This window comes from Delphinapterus leucas, chromosome 7 (assembly GCF_059928025.1).
Source record: "Delphinapterus leucas isolate spDelLeu-1000000601 "Yukka" chromosome 7, BTC_Dleu_Yukka2, whole genome shotgun sequence".
In the NCBI taxonomy this organism is placed as follows: Eukaryota; Metazoa; Chordata; class Mammalia; order Artiodactyla; family Monodontidae; genus Delphinapterus; species Delphinapterus leucas.
The window spans coordinates 55,096,316-55,115,528 of NC_143135.1; the positions used below are offsets into that span (position 1 = coordinate 55,096,316).

Genomic DNA, 19,213 nt, shown 5'->3' on the forward strand with positions numbered 1-19,213 from the left:
AATAATACCTCCTTCCAGGGTTGTTTGCAGATCAGTGATAAAAATGTATGAAGCATTTAAACAGTATGTGGAATGTAGTAGATGCTCAATAAATGGTTAAAAATTTAGTATTAGTATTAAATGGCAAAGTTGAATTACTGTGAATATAAGAATAAAACCTGAGGAAAATAACCATTAGGCTCCCTCAGGATATACTTTTAACTAAAAGAAACGAGAAAGAAAAATAACAACAAAACAAAACAAAACCCTCAGACCATCCAAGCTATACTGCAGAAAAAGATGCCAAAATTCCCTGCTAAATCAGCAGAGGATACAAGCTGGATCATCCATGTCTGGTTCAGCTGTGTCAAAAAACGGATGGGTGCTCAGGAGCTCAGGCACCAAGGGAAGCACCAGGGTTGGATGCCGACTTCCCAGAAACTTCAAGCATCTGAAACAAGCAAAATGAGAAACAAGCAAACCTCTTTTTTAAAAAGTACTGAGAATTGGAATCAGAAAACCTGACTCAGAATTACAAATTCTCAACCATCTACTTTTGTTACCTCTATGACTTCAGATAAGTCATTCAATTATTCCAGAACTCAAGTTAATTCATCTAAAAACTTGGTTATTATGAAGACAGAGAGCTGATATGACAGATATTACTACAGGTTATTTAACTAACAACCATTTCCCCCAGCTTCCTCGCCAAGAGAACCCTGATTTTACTCAGGTATCAGGTAAGTAGCAAAGTGCTCAATGAAGGTAGGCCTAGCCCAAGGGCTCAACCACAACTGGTCTAAACTCATCATGGCAATCCCAAGCCCATTTTACAGAGACTGCTTTGCAGGTAGTCAAGTAACCCAGTTCTGGTCAATGGGACAAGAGGGGAAGTCTGCTGTGGAGCTTCTCAGGAATGTTTTCCTAATCAAATGAAGTGCATACAAATGAACATATCTATGAAACGGAAACAGACTCACAGATACAGAGAACAGATTTGTGGTTGGGAAGGGGGGTGGGGGAGGGAAGTATTGGGAGTTTGGGATTAGCAAATGCGAACTATTACATATAGGATGGATAAACAAGGTCCTATTGTATAGCACAGGGAACTATATTCAATATCCTGTGATAAACCATAATGGGAAAGAAAATGAAAATAATATACATATACGTATAACTGAATCACTTTGCTGTACAGTAGAAATTAACACAACATTGTAAATCAACTATACTTCAATAAAATTTTTAAAAAAGAGAAGTGCATGGAGGGAATGTCCTTTTCTTTCTGTCTTAAGATACTGTCTTATCAGGTAGCCATATTGCAACTATGAAGAGAAAGCCAAGAGAACTGCAAAGAAGTCAACCAGAGTACTAGCCCTGTTAAGCTGTTGAATGACCAATCCTGAAATCAACTTTCTGACTTCTTGTTATGCAAAAAAATTAGACCTTACTGTTTAAGCCACTTTTAATCAGGTTTTCTGTTATTTGTAGACAGAAGCATTCTAACGGATATCCTGGGTGAAGTTCTAGAATCAGAAGAGATCTGATCTGAAACAGGAAACTTAATAACTCTGTGGCCTTGAGCAGATATATGTTTACCTACAAATGAGATTAAATATAATTACCTCATACAGTTGCTATAAGGATTAAATGAGATAATGAGTGAAAAGTACTTAGCAAGGTGTCTGCCATTATATAATAAGAACTCAATTAACTATTAGTTAACTATTATTAATTGGCTATTAGTTAACTACTATGACTACAGGAAGGCCCTTTATAAGTTATAAAGAACTACATGTGTGCTGGTATTTATGCTTTTTTGTTATTTTTAATTAAGTTCTGGTGTAGAAGGTGTGTTGAATTGAAAATAAATATAAACCTTAATTTAATGTTCTCACTGAGTTTATAATCTAACTGAGGCAAAGATGACTAACACTATAAGGTAATGAACTATCAAATGAATGAAACCCTGCTTTCTACCTGTCAAAGGTAGAAGGGATCACTATGATCGGAGAAAGTTGCACAAAGAAGATGAGACTTCACCAAGGACTGGAGAATAAGAAGATCAGCAAAAGAGAGAAAACAAACCCCATGAACAAACTGATGGCTATATGGGGTATGAAAGGCATCACATTTAAAACACTTGATACTGTTAGGAAAGTACACTTTTCTCCAGTTCTGTCTTAAAGAACTTAATTCACTAGTTTTCTGACCTCTCTCAGCCCATTTACTCACTGTGCCTCAGGGGACATTGTATCCCCACAGCCCAAATGACTGAGTGCTCCTTGAAGACACTCAATAAATGTACAATGAATTGAGCTGAATTGAACTGAACAAACATGAAGAAATGGCAAAACAGAAAACCAGGTATCGAAAATGTTACCTAGAGCAAGATTCCCTGGCATTTTTAGTTCTTAGTATGTCTTCCAAGCACCTGATTTGACCCACAGTTTTTCGACTTTTAATAACAATTTTTTTTGAAAATAAATAAATCATATATTTACAGTGATCTCATCACATAAGCTCATTGAAATATGTGGAGTACAACAACGCACATTTTATATTAAATGTATGCAAGTAGCTCCTCAAACAGCAATTCATGAACAGTGTTAAGCTTGACTCTAGCCAGTAAAGCTAGAGGTAATCAGGGGAAAATATGATTGTGATTTTCCATCTGAAGACCAAATACTCACCCTCCCTTTAATCTCTACAATGATGGAAACAGACAAAGAGTGACTAACACTATATAAGAGGAAAAGGAAATCTAATCGACTCATCTCTGTACCTCCAAAACTTACCACAGGGCTTGGCACATAGTAAGCACATAGCAGGCACATAATATTTGCTAGGGGAATGGATGGACAAATGAATAACCTAAGGTGTGATATTCAATTTAGGAACCAGACTCTTGAGAGTATAGTTATGTTGAATCAGGTTTCTAAATTGAAGACAAAATTGAAGGCCATACCCCAATCTATGATGATCCACTAAATAATGTCAACATTGTACATTTACCATATTATCAGACTCAGCGAACAAATGAGCAAAAAAAATCCTTACTTCCATATGGAGTCCCTATCAGTAGGGTACTTGGTTAAATTTTTCAGCAGCTCCACCAGTGCAAGATGAATCCCTTCTTTGGTTGAAACATTAGTGCAACATAAGAGTTCATGAAGAGCCTCTCTAATATCTCTGGATGAATCCTTTAAAAAAAGAAAAAGGTAATAATAATAATAGCAGTCACTATGGATTAGCTATTATGGAGGAGTATACAAGTTAAAGTGGGAGTACAGGGTAAAGAACTTCTCAATTTTCAGAAAGGGGAGGGGCTAGTGTTCACAGAGGAGGAAAAATTTGAAATGATATTTGAAGAATTCATTCATTTGTTCATTCATTAATCGGTACACTCAACATTTACTGAACACTTATTAAACAGTCAACATTTATCAGCACCTACTATGTACAAGTGCTAGGGATACAGCAGTAATTAAAATTGAATCCCTGCTCTCAGGAGTTTCCTTTTAGTGAAAAGACAAAAATGAATAACTAAATATATAGGTCAGATATGAGAAACTATAAAGCAGGTTAAGGTTAAGAGTGCTAGGATAGGTGGGGTATTTTATATGGCATAATCAAAGGGAACAGCAAACATAAAGGCCATGAGGTGAAAGCATGTTGAAAAATAGCAGTGTGGCTACAGCAGAGTAAACAAAAAGAGAGTAGGTACCAGATGATGTCAGAGAGTGGCCTCTTCCCTCCCCAACACTTTCTGCTCAACCTCACTAAAATGATTAGAAAAGCTCACCAACAACTTCTTAATGCTAATGTAAGTGAAAACATATCAGCTTTACTCTTATTTGATATCTCCATAGCATTTTTTGCCAGTTCTTTAAAACTTTTTAATATAGACAATTTGAAACATATGTAAAAGTAGAGATAATTCCCCAGTTTCAACAATTAACTCATAGCCAATCTTGCTTCATCTATATACATTTACCCACTCCTCCCAGATTATTTTGAAGCCAATCACAGAAATCATAGCATTTTGTTGGTAAATATTTCCACAATATCTTTTTAAAAATTATTTTTAAAAAAACCCACAAAACCAATATCATGCCTAAAATTTTAATAATTCTTTAATAGCAAATATCCATTCCATAATAAAATTTCCCTGACTCAAAAAGTTTTTATTTGTTCTAATTAGGCTCCAAGAATGTCCGCACATTGCAATTGGGTAATATGTCCCTTAAGTATCTTTTAATACGTAAAATCTCTTTACATCTCACGTTTTTTTCCCCTTGCAATTTCTCCCCTGTATATCCTGAGATGGTAGTTTGATTTAGAGGTTTAATCACATTCAGGTTCAATTTTTTTATAAGACCACTTCACAGGTAGTAGTGTGTACCTCCCTCAGGAACTATATTTTTCTTTTTGTGATATTAGTAACCACTGAAGATCACTGCCTAGATCTGGTAATTCATCAAAGTTGTAAAACAATGATATATAAATTCTATCATTCTTCTTCATTCATCAACTGGAATACTTCTACAAAGAAAAACTTCCCTTATCAACTAGCTGGTTGTCTTGAAGTTCCATCTGTATAGGAAAAGGAAGGATAAATGCTTGATTCCTTAATTTACCAGTTTTCAAAATAATGAGTTGATTACTAAGCATCTTCTAAAGGTGACTAATGCAGTGTTTTGTTTTTGAATTATTATAAAGTCATGGGTTTCAACATATTTGCAGTTATAATCCTTAATGATATGTTTCACCTTTGGTCAGTGTGAGTCTATTTAAGTTATCTCCTGGGTCTTTTTTTTTTTTTTTTTTTTTTTGCGGTACGCGGGCCTCTCACTGCTGTGGCCTCTCCTGTTGTGGAGCACAGGCTCTGGACGCACAGGCTCAGCGGCCATGGCTAACGGGCCCAGCCGCTCCGTGGCATGTGGGATCCTCCCAGACTGGGGCATGAACCCGTGTCCCCTGCATCGGCAGGCAGAAGCTCAACCACTGCGCCACCAGGGAAGCCCTCTCCTGGGTCTTTTTGATATAAGCCTAGAGGTCTTTGATAGCTAATGTTTGCTTTCTGTATGACAAAGACAGTACAAGGTCATCTTGTTACGTTTCCTACACCACACTTGGAATCAGCCATTTCTCTTTGGAATTTTGGTTCCTTTTAGTGGGAAATGGGATCTCCAAAGCATTTTTTAAAAAGTCAGGTTTGAGAATTCCCTGGAAGCCTGGTGGTTAGGACTCCATGCTCTCACTGCCGAGGGCCTGCGTTCAATCCCTGGTCATAGAATTAAGATCCCACAAGCCACATGGCTTGGCCAAAAAAAAAAAAAGTCAGGTTTACTGGCATATAATTTACATTCTGTAAAATTCATCCTTTTTAGTGTACACTTCCATGAGTTCAACAAATGAATACAGTTATGTAACCACCATGACAATCAAGATATAAAACACTTGCATCACCCAACACTGCCCTCGTGTCCCTTTGTAGTCTACCCCTCACCCCCAGCCTCTGGCAACCACTGATGCATTTTCTGCTACAGTTTTTGTCTTTTCCAAAATGTCATATAAATGAAATCACAGAGTATGCTGCTTCTTGCGTCTGGCTACTTTCACTTAGCATAATGCATTTGAGATTCATCCATGTTGTTATGCGTATCAGCAGCTATTCCTTTTTATTACCGAGTAGTAATCCATTGTATAAATGTACCATAGTTAATTTATCCATTCACCAATTGAAGGATTTTGTGTTGTTTCCAGTTTGGGACTATTATAAATAAAGCTGCAATAAACATTTGCATACAGGTCTTTGTGTGAACATGAGTTTTCAGTTTTCTTTAGTAAATACTTCAGAGTGGTACTGTGGGGTCATATGTTAAGTGTATATTTAATTTTATAAGAGGCTGTCACAGTAGTTTCCAAAGTGGCTCTACCATTTTGCATTTCCGTCAGCAGTATATGAAAAGTGCCAGTTGTTCCCCATCTTCACAGCACTTGGTATTGTCAGGGTTTCTTTTGTTTGTTTGTTTGTTTTTACCCATTCTAACAGATGAGTTGTTGTAATTTCTCACTATTGTTTTGTTTTTTGGGGGGTTTTTTGGCCACGCGGTACAGCTTGCAGGATCTTAGTTCCCTGAACAGGGACTGAACCCAGGCCCTCAGCAGTGAAAGTCCAGGGACCTAACCACTGGGCTGCCAGGGAATCCCCTCACTATTGTTTTAATCTGCATTTCTCTAATGACTAATGATGTTAAGCATGTTTTCACATGCTTATTTATTATTTGCCACTGCTATCTTCTTTGCTTAAGTGTCTGTTCAAATCTTTTGCTCATTTTTTAATTGGGTGGTGTGCTTTCTTATTATTGAATATATATTCTTTTTATTTTTATTTTTCTTTTGGCTGTGCCACATGGCTTGTGGGATCTTAGTTCCCGCACCAAGAATTAAACCCAGGCCCTTGGCAGTGAAATTGAGGAGTCCCAACCATTGGACTGCCAGGGAATTTCCTGAGAATTTTTAATATATTCTTTATCAAATGTGTGTTTTGCAAATATTTTCTCCCAGTCTGTGGTATGTCTTTTCAAAAAAAAATTTTTTTTTGGCTTAGATAAACAGAAATTTATTGTCTGAGCTCTAGAGGCTTGACGTCCAAAATCAAGATGTAAGCAGAGTTGGTTCCTTCTGAGGGCTGCGACACAGAATCTATTCTACAACCCCCCTCCTAGCTTGTGGTAACCTTACATTCCTTGTATGGCCTTGTAGATGGCATTCTCTCTGTGTCTTCACATTGTCTTCCCTCTATGTGCGTTTCTATATCCAAATCTACCCCCTCCCTTTTTTTGGTACAGTTTATATATCAAAGCCATTATATGTGTTTGATTTGGTCCCATTATCTCTTTACTGTCGTCAAATATATATAACATAAAATTTACCGCTTTAAGTAAATGTACATTTTAAGTGTACAGTTCTATGGCACTAAGTATATTCACATTTTTGTGCTATCTTTAAAATTTCTTACAAATGTTTCTTTGAAGAAATTTTTTTATTTGATAACCAGTTTATCTAGTTATTTCTTTCATAGATTAAGTTTTTGGTGTCATATCTAAGAAATCTTTGTCTAAGACAAGGTCACAAATATTTCTCCTAAAAGTTTTATACTTTTAAGTTTTACTTAATACATGAAAGAAATCAAACTAAAAAATTTAAAAGACACATCCATAACTATATAACAAAATCTAAGAATCAGAGGACTCTTCCTTGAAGCTCAGTTGGAAACATGCCTTCTTTATTCTCCAGGCACCCTCTTTTACCCTGCAATTCTCTCATTTCTTTACCCTATACAATTGGGGGGCCCACTTCTCAATAAACACATCTGACCATGTCATCTCCCCATTTAGTAACCTCATTTGGCTTCCCCGCCACCCCAGGATAACACTGAGTCTCCTCAGCATGGCACACAGGCCCTTTACAATTGGTTCCCTACTGACCTCTCCTGTTTCACCTCCCACCCCTTCTCCCTCACAGCCACATGTGAACTTCTCAATGTTCCCTGTCCAGGTCGTGCCATTTCACACCCCACCCCCCATCCCCCGCCTTTACCTGCGGTCATATGCTATCCTTCTGGTGAGAATGTCATCCCTTACCTTACTTTTGATACGATCTTGTAATTATGGTTTATATTGATGTTTTCTCTATAAAACTGAGCGACTAAGAGGCAAGAGGACTGTCCATCTCAACATCCTCAGAACCTAGTACAGAACCTGGCTCAGGAAAAATCAGTAAATGTTTCTTGAATGACTTTCTGAGGCATACCTGAGAGACACTGCAAGTTTGGTTCCAGACTACCACGACAAAGCGAATATCACAATAAAGCAGGTCATAAATTTTCTGGCTTCCCAGTACATACAGAAGTTATGCTTATACTATACTATAGTCTAGTTAAGTACGCAATAGCATTATATCTAAACAAACAATATACATACCTTAATTTAAAAATACTTTATTGTTAAAAATGCTAACCATCAAAACTGAGCCTCAGCAAGTCATAATCTTTTTGCAATAGGAACATCAAAGATCACTGATCACAGGTCACCATCACAAATACAATGATAATGAAAACGTTTCAAATACTGAAAGAATTATCAAAATATGACACAGAGACATGAAGTGAGCTGCGGGAAAAATGGCACCAATAGGTTGGGGGTGCAGGGGGAAGAAAAAAACACAGGACCGATAGACTTGCTCCATGCAGGGTTTCCACAAACCTTCAATTTGTAAAAAATGCAACATCTTCAAAGCGCAATAAAATGAGGTATGTCTATATTATGAACTACTACCATGTGAAGCGCTTTACATGAATTCTCTCATTTAATTCTTAAAAGAAACATAAGAATATGTGAAATTATCCTCACTTTAGAGATGAGAAAACCAAGAACCAGAAGGATTAAATAATTTGTCCAAAATTGCAAGGCTGCTAAAATCCTTTAACAGCTTTTAGTTGTTCTAAAGGCTCTGCATGAGCTGGTCCCACCAACCCCCTCCAGCCTAATCTCATACCACACACTAGCTCTGTTACTGCCAGGCCCTCTTTTGGTCCCTCAACTGTGTCATGTTTCCACCCACCACAGTTTCTACACTTCCTGCTCCTCTGCCTGAAATGTCCTTACACCTCACACTCCCAACTCCTCCGGCCAAGTTAGTGCCTTATTCCTCCTTTAGAGTTCAGGTTCAGAAGCTTTTCCTGATTGCTGTACCCCCTCAACTCCTAAAGACCAAGTACCTCCATGATATACCCCCATGGGACCTCACTTCTTTCTGTCGTGAGCTCCTTATTTCAACTTATATTACACCTTCATTTGTGTCTTATTTGTCTGTCTACCTCATACCTAAATTCTAAGGTCCATGAGAGCAGGGCCATGGCTTTTGCTCACTATTGTGTCCCCCTTCGCACAGTGCCTGGCACATAACAGATGGTCAATAAATAATAAAAACAAACAAACAAAGGGAAAAAGGGACCAAAGAGAAGAAATGACAGGTTGATTTGGATCTGTCTGGCTCTGTATGTAGCAGACTTAAATAAGATATAATGCTTTCCATATGAACAAATCTCCACGACTGATAGGAGGCAGCTATATGGATGTACTGGAGAAACAATTGTCAAGTAGTAAGAAAACAATTTTGACTTGTGTGTTTCTTAAGAACTTCCCAGTTATACAATTAACCTGTGTAGATTTGTTTTAGGAAATGTTTACTAAGCATCCTCTATGGGCAAGTCACCACATTAAATCCTGAAAGGATACAGTAAAGGGTACAACATGGTCACTTAAGGACTTCACAATCTCATCAGGGAGATAAGACAAACATACTAAACCTGACATAAATGGATAAAGTGTGAAAACTACAGTAAGAGACACACGGACTTGGTACTCAATAATTATGCCTTAAATGAAGGAATGAGGGAAAAAGTCAATTTATTTGATATGAACTTCAAGAATGAGATATGTTGGGGCTTCCCTGGTGGCGCAGTGGTTGAGAGTCTGCCTGCTGGTGCAGGGGACACGGGTTCATGCCCCGGTCCGGGAAGATCCCACATGCCACGGAGCGGCTGGGCCCGTGAGCCATGGCCGCTGAGCCTGTGCGCCCGGAGCCTGTGCTCCGCAACGGGAGAGGCCACAGCAGTGAGAGGCCCGCATACCGCAAAAAAAAAAAAAAAAAAAGAATGAGATATGCTGAAAGCGGTAAATTGTTATGTTATCCTTCTGCATAAAATTTTCCAACGGTATCTCATAATACTTAGAATAAAATCCAAACATCTTACAACAGCCTCCAAGGTACTCTACCTGCCCCTACCCACCTCTCAGACCTCATCTCATACCACTTTTCTACTTTCTATGTTCCACCTATACCAGCCTTCTTACTCCTGTTCTGGAAGCACACCAAAGCTCACCTATGCCTTAGAGCCTTTCTACCAGCTATTGCCTCTTCCTGAAGGTCCTTCCTCCAACTTTCACATGGCTGGCTTCCTTTTGTCATTTAAGACTCAGCACAGGCCCCAGCCGCCGGGTCAACCAGCTGTCCCGGCGGACTTGCGTTCCATAGCCCCAGCTGCCTGCTCCTTATTTGTGTCCTGAAGATTAGTGTGCCGAGTTCGTCTGTTTATTAAGATTAAACATGTAAACAAGAACCAAAAAAAAAAGACTCAGCACAGGGACTTCCCTGGTGGCGCAGGGGTTAAGTATCCACCTGCCAATACAGGGGACACGGGTTTGAGACCTGGTCTGGGAAGATCCCACATGCCGGGGAGCAACTAAGCCCATGCGCCACAACTACTGAGCCTGCGCTCTAGAGCCCGTGAGCCACAACTACTGAAGCCCACGCGCCTAGAGCCCGTGCTCTGTTACAAGAGAAGCCACCTCAACGAGAAGCCTGTGCACTTCAATGAAGACCCAACACAGACAAAAATTAATTAAAATTTTTAAAAAAGACTCAGCACAAACACTGTCTCCATAGAAATGCTTTTACTAATCCCTAACTTTACAGTGAAACTTCCCATTCCTCCATCACTATTTACCTTCTGTATAAGACTTATCACTCTCTGAAATCATATTGTTTACTCTACCTGTCTTTAGAATGTATGTCCCATGAGAGCAGGGAATCTGTTTTTGACCACTACACCTCCAGTACATAGACAGCACTTGTTGAATTCAGGTAGTAGCTCAATGTAAAAGAAAGGAAGAAAAGAAAGAAAAAAAAGTAAAGGAAGGAAAGGAAGGAAGGAGCAAAGAGACAAATTAAGGCTGGAAGGGTCAGGTAGCTAAATTTCAACACAGTGAAGTACAGAGGCACAGTAACTATATAGAGCAGTGAGCAGTAGGGTAGAAGAACAGAGAATGAGTTTATATAAGTCTAAAATTCATGGACAGAACTCCAAGTCAAGGAGTTTAGACCTAAACAAATTCTTTGTGAGTTTTATACAAAAGTGCTCATAAATAAGCCTATCATGGCCCTATGAACAATTAAGTATGTCAAATTATAGCTTGGGATATAGCTCAGCTACTTAACATTTACTGAGCATCTACCTGTGTAGATGCTACAAAGCACTGCGAATTTAAGAACGAAAAAATCAAGACTGGTGCCTTGAGAAGCTCACAGTCTTGTGGAATAAAGAATTAAACAGACAGAACACCTACTGATAAATGCCACGGCAGCATAAACAGGGTGTTACAAAAATACAGATGAGTGCTATTTAGCCCACTCAGCAGTACAGGTAGTTAAGGAAGGCTTCCTAGATATATTACCTAATGTGGATCCTGTGTGCTACATCTGTGTGCACACATAAGCAGAAGTGTGCTACATGAAAAGTGGCAGTTTTGCAGGCAGAGGAGAACAAGTTGCAATGAAGGCAAAATAGTGAAGAAAAGCAGGATGATTAGCGGAGTGACTACAGCATAAAGTTCAAGATGAGGAATGATGGGAATGAAAGCTAAAAGGAAAGGGGCTAGGCTATAGAGACCAACCATAGAGAACACCACAAAAAATGCAAACTTATCTTCCTAGGAAAAAATACGAGGGACTTAGCTGGTGGCGCAGTGGTTAAGAATCCGCTTGCCAATGCAGGGGACACAGGTTCGATCCCTGGTCTGGGAAGATCCCACATGCCGCAGAGCAACTAAGTCCATGTGCCACAACTATTTAGTCTGTGCTCTAGAGCCCGCGAGCCACAACTACTGAGCCCACTCTCCTAGAGCCTGTGCTCCACAATAAAAGAAGCCACTGCAATGAAAAGCCCACGCACCACATCTAAGAGTAGCCCCTGCTTGCCGCAACTAGCGAAAGCCTGCGTGCAGCAACGAAGACCCAACGCAGCCAAAAATATAAGTAAATAAATTTATTTTTAAAAATACGTGAAAAAAATTATAAAGATTTATAATTCAGGAAAAATCTTAAGAGAAGTGCTAAGCAACTGAGAGAATGATAAAGACCTTCAAAATCAAAGCACCTAACCTGTTTTCTAAAGTATGTAGCAGAAATCTGTAACAAGTGCTAATATGTAAACATCAAATTGCTATCCCTTTCACAATATCTAAAAAAGGGGGGTGGGAAACCAAAGCCCAACTCTCATTTATTAATATTCTGAAAAACTTCAGTGACTTCCCTGGTGGTCCAGTGGTTAAGAATCCGCCTTCCAATGCAGGGGACGGGGGTTCAATCCCTGGTCGGGGACCTAAGATCCCACATGCCATAGGGCAACTAAGCCCACACACCGCAACTACTGAGCCCATGCACTCTGGGGCCTGCAGGCCACAACAAGAGAAAAGCCCGCGTGCTGCAACAAAAGATCCCACATGCTGCAATGAAGATCCCATGAGCCGCAACTAAGACCCAATGCAGCCAAATAAATAAATAAATAAATGAAAAACTTCAGAGCTCGCAAATAAAATCCAGACACTTTAAAGAAACAATTGAAGAACCACAAAGAGTTGTACAGCCTGGGAGGCAAATCTGTGTTTGTATCCTGGCACAGACACTTGTCACCTGTACAACCTCAGAGAAACTACCTTTTTTCTGAAAACTCCAAGGTTGAATGAATTGATCCCTAAGATCCCTTCCTGCTGTCTATGATTCACTAGAAGAATTAAATCAAATCAAGGCTGAAAAGAATTCTTCATTGTTTAGCTCCTGCCTTATCTGTAGCCACTTCCCTTCCCTCCTCTCTCAACTCTATGTTATATTACAATGAATTCCTCCCAATTCCTTGAATATATCATATCCACTCTTACTTCTGGATCCTTAGACACTGCTCCCTCTGTTTGGTATCCTTCCACCCTACTACTATCAGTGCCACTCCTTCCCAAGAAAATGCTTCATACACCTGAATCTAATATAATATAGTAAGTCAGCTATACTTCATTAAAAAAAAAAAAAGAAACAAAGAAAATGCCTCATTAAGTCCTACTCCTTCAAGTATCCACTACAGCATTCCTTCTTTCTTCCCTATCTCCTCAACCTTACCCCAGGCAATTCAGGTTAGATACTCTGCATTCCCAGAGCATCCTATCCTTCCCTGATCATAGCAATACTAAGCTTTATTCTAATTTCCTGTTTAATAGTCAGTCTCCTCCACCACGAAGGAGCTGTATGATGAGAAGGCAGAATTGTGCTGCCTCTACACAGTTTTATCATCAATGCCTGGTTTAAAAAAAAAAAAAAAAGTGGTGCTCAGTAGGTATTGATGAAGAAATGCATAACAAACTCACCTCTAACACAGCCAGGACAGTGTCAAGCTGATCCTCTCGAAGGGTGATATTGTTAGAGATTTTTCTCATGGTATGTATGGACTGTAGACGTACTTCCTCAATTTCATCATTAAACATGTCAACCAGGAAATCAAGGCACTTCTCAGCAAAAGAGGGTGAAGACTGGGCCAGCATGCAGAGCGCCTCTACAGCAGCAATGCGGACCTCTAGAGAAAAAGGGACAAACAAACAAAACTGCACGTCAAGTTAAGATCCATGGGAAAAATGTAAGAAGGATTCCTTCTCATTCAGGTTTGTGTTTCCCTCTCTACTCCTGTTACTTTACAAACTCTCTCTGGGAGATCTCCTCCATGCCTGCAGATTCTGCTACCACCTTCACATAGACCTATGAACAAGGATGTTGGTACCACAGGGACTAAGGTTTAGATCCTGACTCCTTGAAAACTCAGCTGTCTTATTATCTCAGTAGTCCAACCACAGTAAAGTACTTTTTTAAAAAGCACTTTTAAAATAACATTATTAAGATTAAAACAGGGTCGATACCATTATTCTCATTCTACAGATAAGAATCAGCAAAGTGGATAAACTTGCCTCAAGTGAATGAGAGCAGAGATAAGACTAGGACCCAGGTCTGCTAATTCTAGACTAGCATCATATAGTGGTTAAGGGTACATGCTCTGGAATGATAGAGGCCTCACAGTGAATTGTGAAAAGTAATCCATCCACTAACTTGGACGGTGATCTTGAATAAGTAAATTCACTTCGTAGTATCAATTTTCTCACCTGTTAAATGGAGATAATACCCATTTCCTTACAGAGTAGTTAGGAGGAGTAAACGACATAGTGTAGGTAAAGCACATAGCACACTGCCTGGCATATGTTAAAAGCTCAATAAATATTAGCTACGATTTAGGTACACATCTTGTAAGCACCTTGAAAACAGAGGCATGTCCTCTATCTCTTTACATGCTCAGAACATGTAACAGTAAAGCCACTGAATCCAGGAAGCCCTTCATTCTTTCACTAACACTGTCGCCTGAACATGTACTATATGCCAGGCCCTGTGCTGACTGCTGGGATACAGAGATGAGAAAGCTATAGACCATGGTCGCAAGACTTCCATACAAGCTTGTTTTGTTCCAGCGGTTCCCACAATAAAATGTACAGTTTCAAAAAAGAAAAGAAAAACACTCAAATTGTGGTTAAAACTCTCCAATATACTTTCATTTTTGTATAAGAAAGGTTTTATAGACACCTTAAAAGCAGAGTTACTACATAAAAGGGAGATGACTCAGATTTTTCTTGGTACTTATAAATTCCTCTTTTTCATCAGAAGGGAAGGATTTGCTCTACATCACATCTATGTAATTTAAACAGAAAATTGCTAATAATTACAAAGCAAGCCAGAGATGGACCCAAATGTTTTAACTGCTAACCCTGCTTCTTAGGGCTTTATCCATTACATTGCATTGACTCATGTGTAACTCTTGCAAGTGTATCAAGGGAATCACAGAGAAACTTCAGATCAACATGAGATAATCAGTATGACCTGACCTGATGCAATTCCAAGCAGAAGCAAAGAAGCTTGGTTTTTGACTTTGCATGCACAGCCTGGCTGCAGGTAGCTAAATTAACAATTTCTACTGGACTTTTTGGAATGTTGAAAATATATAACAGTCTCCTTAAGGGTCCAGGGCAGAGAAAAGGAATTAGCTTGCTCGAGAATAAAAAAAAGACTGATCCTCTGGTGTCTTAACATACGTAATCAGATCCTAGTTTTGCTACTTACTAGCTTTATGCTTAGTACTGAAGGTACAAAGATGAACAAGAACAAGACTGTGTCCCAGCCACTATAGACTAGAATAGTTAATTGCATTACAGAGTGATGAATGATACAATGGGAGAGCACACGTAGTATGAAGAAAATGCAGAAGAGGCACATAGCCTACTCAACAGGATCAGAGGCAGCTTTTCAGAAAGTGACCCCTAAAATAATACTTGAAGGAGTTGCTAGGCCAGAGGAAAGGAAAAAGGCCTTTCTATGCAGAGGAACCACATGTAAAGGCCCAGAAAGGAGGGAGAACATGGAACAACTAGAGGACTAGAAGTATGTGTGATACTACACTACAGTCTATAGCCAATGAAATAAGGCTCCATTTCACTCCCAGCAAATGTGTCCCTAAAATCCTGATTTACCCAGAATTTTATAGGTATGATTAGAGAGCTGCCATACCTGATGCTGGTTATGATCTAATCACTTTCCAAAGTTAAGTTCCTTTAAGTAAACCTTAGTGACAAACTAAAAACTGTAGAAATCAACCACATAAACATTAACAGTGATTAAATTCAATTGCAGAAACTAAACAAAGCAAAAATGCTAGGAGAAACAAAATAAAATAGGTTCTAGTTACCTGTCTCAGGATAAAATGGGTTTTAATAACTGGAATTCCTTATTATCTAACACTATTTAAATTTTTAATTCATATATCAAGTTCATGGAGAACATAAGCAGAGTTAGCTTTAATTAATTTCCATATATACAGAAAATCTTACAGCAAATTGAATAGGGTAACCCAATTCTAATATCTACTAATAGAAAAACTGTCTTTCAAAAGTAATTTTCTTGCCCTTCTAAGAAGTTCTATTCTGAGGTATCATTTTTATAGGCATTTTAAAGACCTGAGTTGTAATCCTCTGACACAAATTTACTATAAAATTTGGACAATCGATATTATCTCCCCACATCTGTTAGCCTCACTGAAAATAGGCTGGAGTCAATCATCTCAAGGCACTGACAGTCTGTGATCTATGTGAAATGGAGAACATCATATTGAAGAAATCGTAAGAGCTTTGCAAGCACTTCTATTACTGGCTAAAATGGAGGAACAAGGGCTAGATTTATCTTTCTATCTGAAACAACTAAAAACAGAGACAAAATATATGAAAGAAAAGTATTCAACACACTATACAACAGGCAATAAGAGGTAGTGATCCCTGAGAGTCAGGAAATAAATGAGGTGAGCTTTATGATTATACCGGTTTGCTGTCTGTAGAGTTTCCAGGCTGTAGGTCGCCCTGAGTTCAGAAGACAGAGCTGGGAGTCTGGAAAGGCCAATGTGACTAGAGTTCATAGGGCAAAGTACCAGAAAGGAAAGACATGCACAGAGAGAGCAAGCCTAGGAGGTCTGCAGAGGGTCCTCCTCAAGTCTTCAGGCAAGTTCTGTTCTGTGAAGAAACTATCCAAGGCCTGAGAAAGAACCACTCAAGAGGGGTCGAGGGAACAATCTCCAAAGCTCACACACGGTCAACAATAGTTTTTTCAGAAGAGTTTGTTTCACTAGTGATGAAAAAAAACCCCTAGACTAAATGCTACTTAGGTCCACCTAACAAAGCTTAAAAACAAGACCTGAACTAACTGCATTCTAGAACAAAGCTCAAGAATACTCATAGGAATATAACAATGTTCAGCACCCAATAAAGTAAAATTCAGAGTGTCTGACATCCAATCCCAAATTACCAGGCATGCATAGAAGCGGGAAAATATAATCCATAATGAGGAGAAAAATCAATCAATCAAAACCAACCCAGAAATCACAGAAATAACAGAGCTAGGAGATAAGGACATCAGGATAGTTACTGTAAATACATTCTCTGTTGACAAAGCTAGAGAAAAGATTAAGCGTATTAAGTAGCGATACAGAAGATACTAAACAAATGCAAATTCTCATCAAACTTCTAGGGATGAAAACTACAATGTCTGAGATGAAAAATATACTGGATGGAATTAACAGCAGATTAGACACTGCAGAAGAAAAGATTAGTGAACTCCAAGACAAAGCAATAAACATTATCCAAAATGAAACAAATAGGAAAAAAAGGTTACATGGAAAAAAAAGAATAGAGCATCTGTGAGCTGCAGGACAACCTCAGTAGCCTAATATATATGTAATTGGGAGTCCCCAAAGGAGCATGGGGCCAGAAAAATATTTAAAGAAATAACAGTCAAAGATTTTCCAAATAAAAACCACAAACCCATAGATCCAAGAAGCTCAACAAACTCCAAGTATAAGAAACATGAAGAAAATTATACCAAGGCATATTATAATTAGATCGTTTAAAACCAGTGATAAAGAGAAAAGCTTAAAAGTAGCTAGAGAAAAAAAGATACATTATGTACGGAAGAACAAAGATTTAAAATGACAGCAGAGTTCTCAACAGAAAAATGCAAACTGAAAAACTGTGGAACAAGATGTTTAAAGGACAAAAAAATAAACAAATAAACCACTATTAATCTAGAATTTGATTCCCAGTGAAACTATCTTTCAAAAATGAAGGCAAAATAAAGGCTTGATTAGTCATTAGTTAGTCAGACTAACCTGGGTTTAAATCTTGCTTCTGTCTCTTACTAGCTGAGCGACTAATAAGAAAGTACAATTGTTATCAGTATAAATATCAATTTTTACTACCATTTATTAAGTGCTTACTATAACTGGGTTATGTATCATGTCATGTATATGTAATGTCATTTCATTATAACAATTCAGAAACATTTGCTATTAACCTTGTTTTACAAAAATGCTAGAATTTGAACCTAAATTGACTGAACCCAAAGTCCATGCTCTTAACCACTGATCCATACCACGTGAACCTCAACCTCCTCTGTTTATAAAATTAAAATAATAGTAGATATTTCACTGAGTGACTATAAAGATTAAGTGAGACAACCTGTATATATCACTCAGTACAATACCAGATACATAGCAGCCACTCAGTAAATGGGCACTGTTATTTTTATGAAGTCATTCTTACCATACATTTCATCTTCCAATCCATGAACAAAGGCTCCACAAGCTCCTGACTCGATCAAGTTCACAGCCCCTGTATCTACTTCTTCCTTGGGAGCATCATCTCCCCACTTCCTGCCGCTGGAAAACTCTCCTGAAGTGTAAAGTTCCTTGGCACGTTCATGTGCAGTGCGTTTCCTCTATAGAAGACAACAATTACCACTTGATAGAGATTTGTGAGAACTAAGTTGCACCCCAAGAACATGAGAAAGTAGGAAATAAGATTACTCTCTGAGAGTTACATTTAAAAAAAATATACTCAATAGATCAGAGCAGAGAAATGCAAATTCAACTTGAAGTTAAGACCAAGGTTCTCAGGTCATCAATAGCTGATAGTAACCTTATTAAAGATAGTAACTTCATTAAAGATAGCACAAGAATGTTGACTGAACAGGTGGTTATGTTTGCCATGGCAACACAGGAAAGGGAGAACCAGAGAGGTAAATAATGGCAGTGTCCTTCCAAGCACCATCCTGGGTAGACAATACACTGGCCCTAGAAAATAATTTTTTTCATCCCATAGAAGTAAGCCTCTATTTGACAACACTATGCTCACCAAGCAAGTGTCTAGTAAATTTACTTTCTTCACAGATTGCCTAAGGGGGAATATACTAGTCAGCTAAAGTAAATATTGAGTCTACTTGACAGTTACAGTTACCTTCATAAATGAATAAACTGGCATAGATATCAGCCTCTGTGAACCTTCCTGGTGTGAGCCCACATCCTCATGGCTGATCATCTCAAAGGCACTGATGAAATATAGCACCTGAGCCTACAAGGATGTGGGTCAGACGCAGAAGTAAAGTTTGTACCTTGCGAAGTGTCTTAGAAACCTTTGCATTACCCATCCCTCACCATTCACCATGAGCGTGTCCTTCTTTGCACTTCCACCCCAGTATACACAAAGAACACTTAAGCAATCACTGATCTCAAATGAAGGGAATGTCCTTCAAGAAAGCCATGTGGCAATGTTTCATGAAGCACAGATATTAACTCCCCAACCATTCCCAAGAATTCATCTTATGGAATAAATCAAAACAAGAAAAGATCTAATATCCATGAAGGTGATTCTCTATATGTGATTTATAATGGTGGAAAAATTAAGGAGAAACTGTAAATGTATAA

General features: G+C 38.5%; 1 protein-coding gene across 1 annotated transcript in view; it reads right to left on the bottom strand.

The window, feature by feature from the left end:
- The window catches only part of INTS4 (integrator complex subunit 4), a 112,278-nt gene that overhangs the window by 34,543 nt on the left and 58,522 nt on the right, over positions 1-19,213 (bottom strand). Inside the window, exons 10-13 of the mRNA XM_022593907.2 lie at positions 18,054-18,228; positions 13,245-13,450; positions 3,040-3,182; positions 315-430 (exon numbers count right to left, since the gene is read on the bottom strand). Of these exons, the coding sequence (XP_022449615.1) occupies positions 315-430; positions 3,040-3,182; positions 13,245-13,450; positions 18,054-18,228 (640 nt within the window). The remainder of the gene's footprint in view (positions 1-314; positions 431-3,039; positions 3,183-13,244; positions 13,451-18,053; positions 18,229-19,213) is intronic.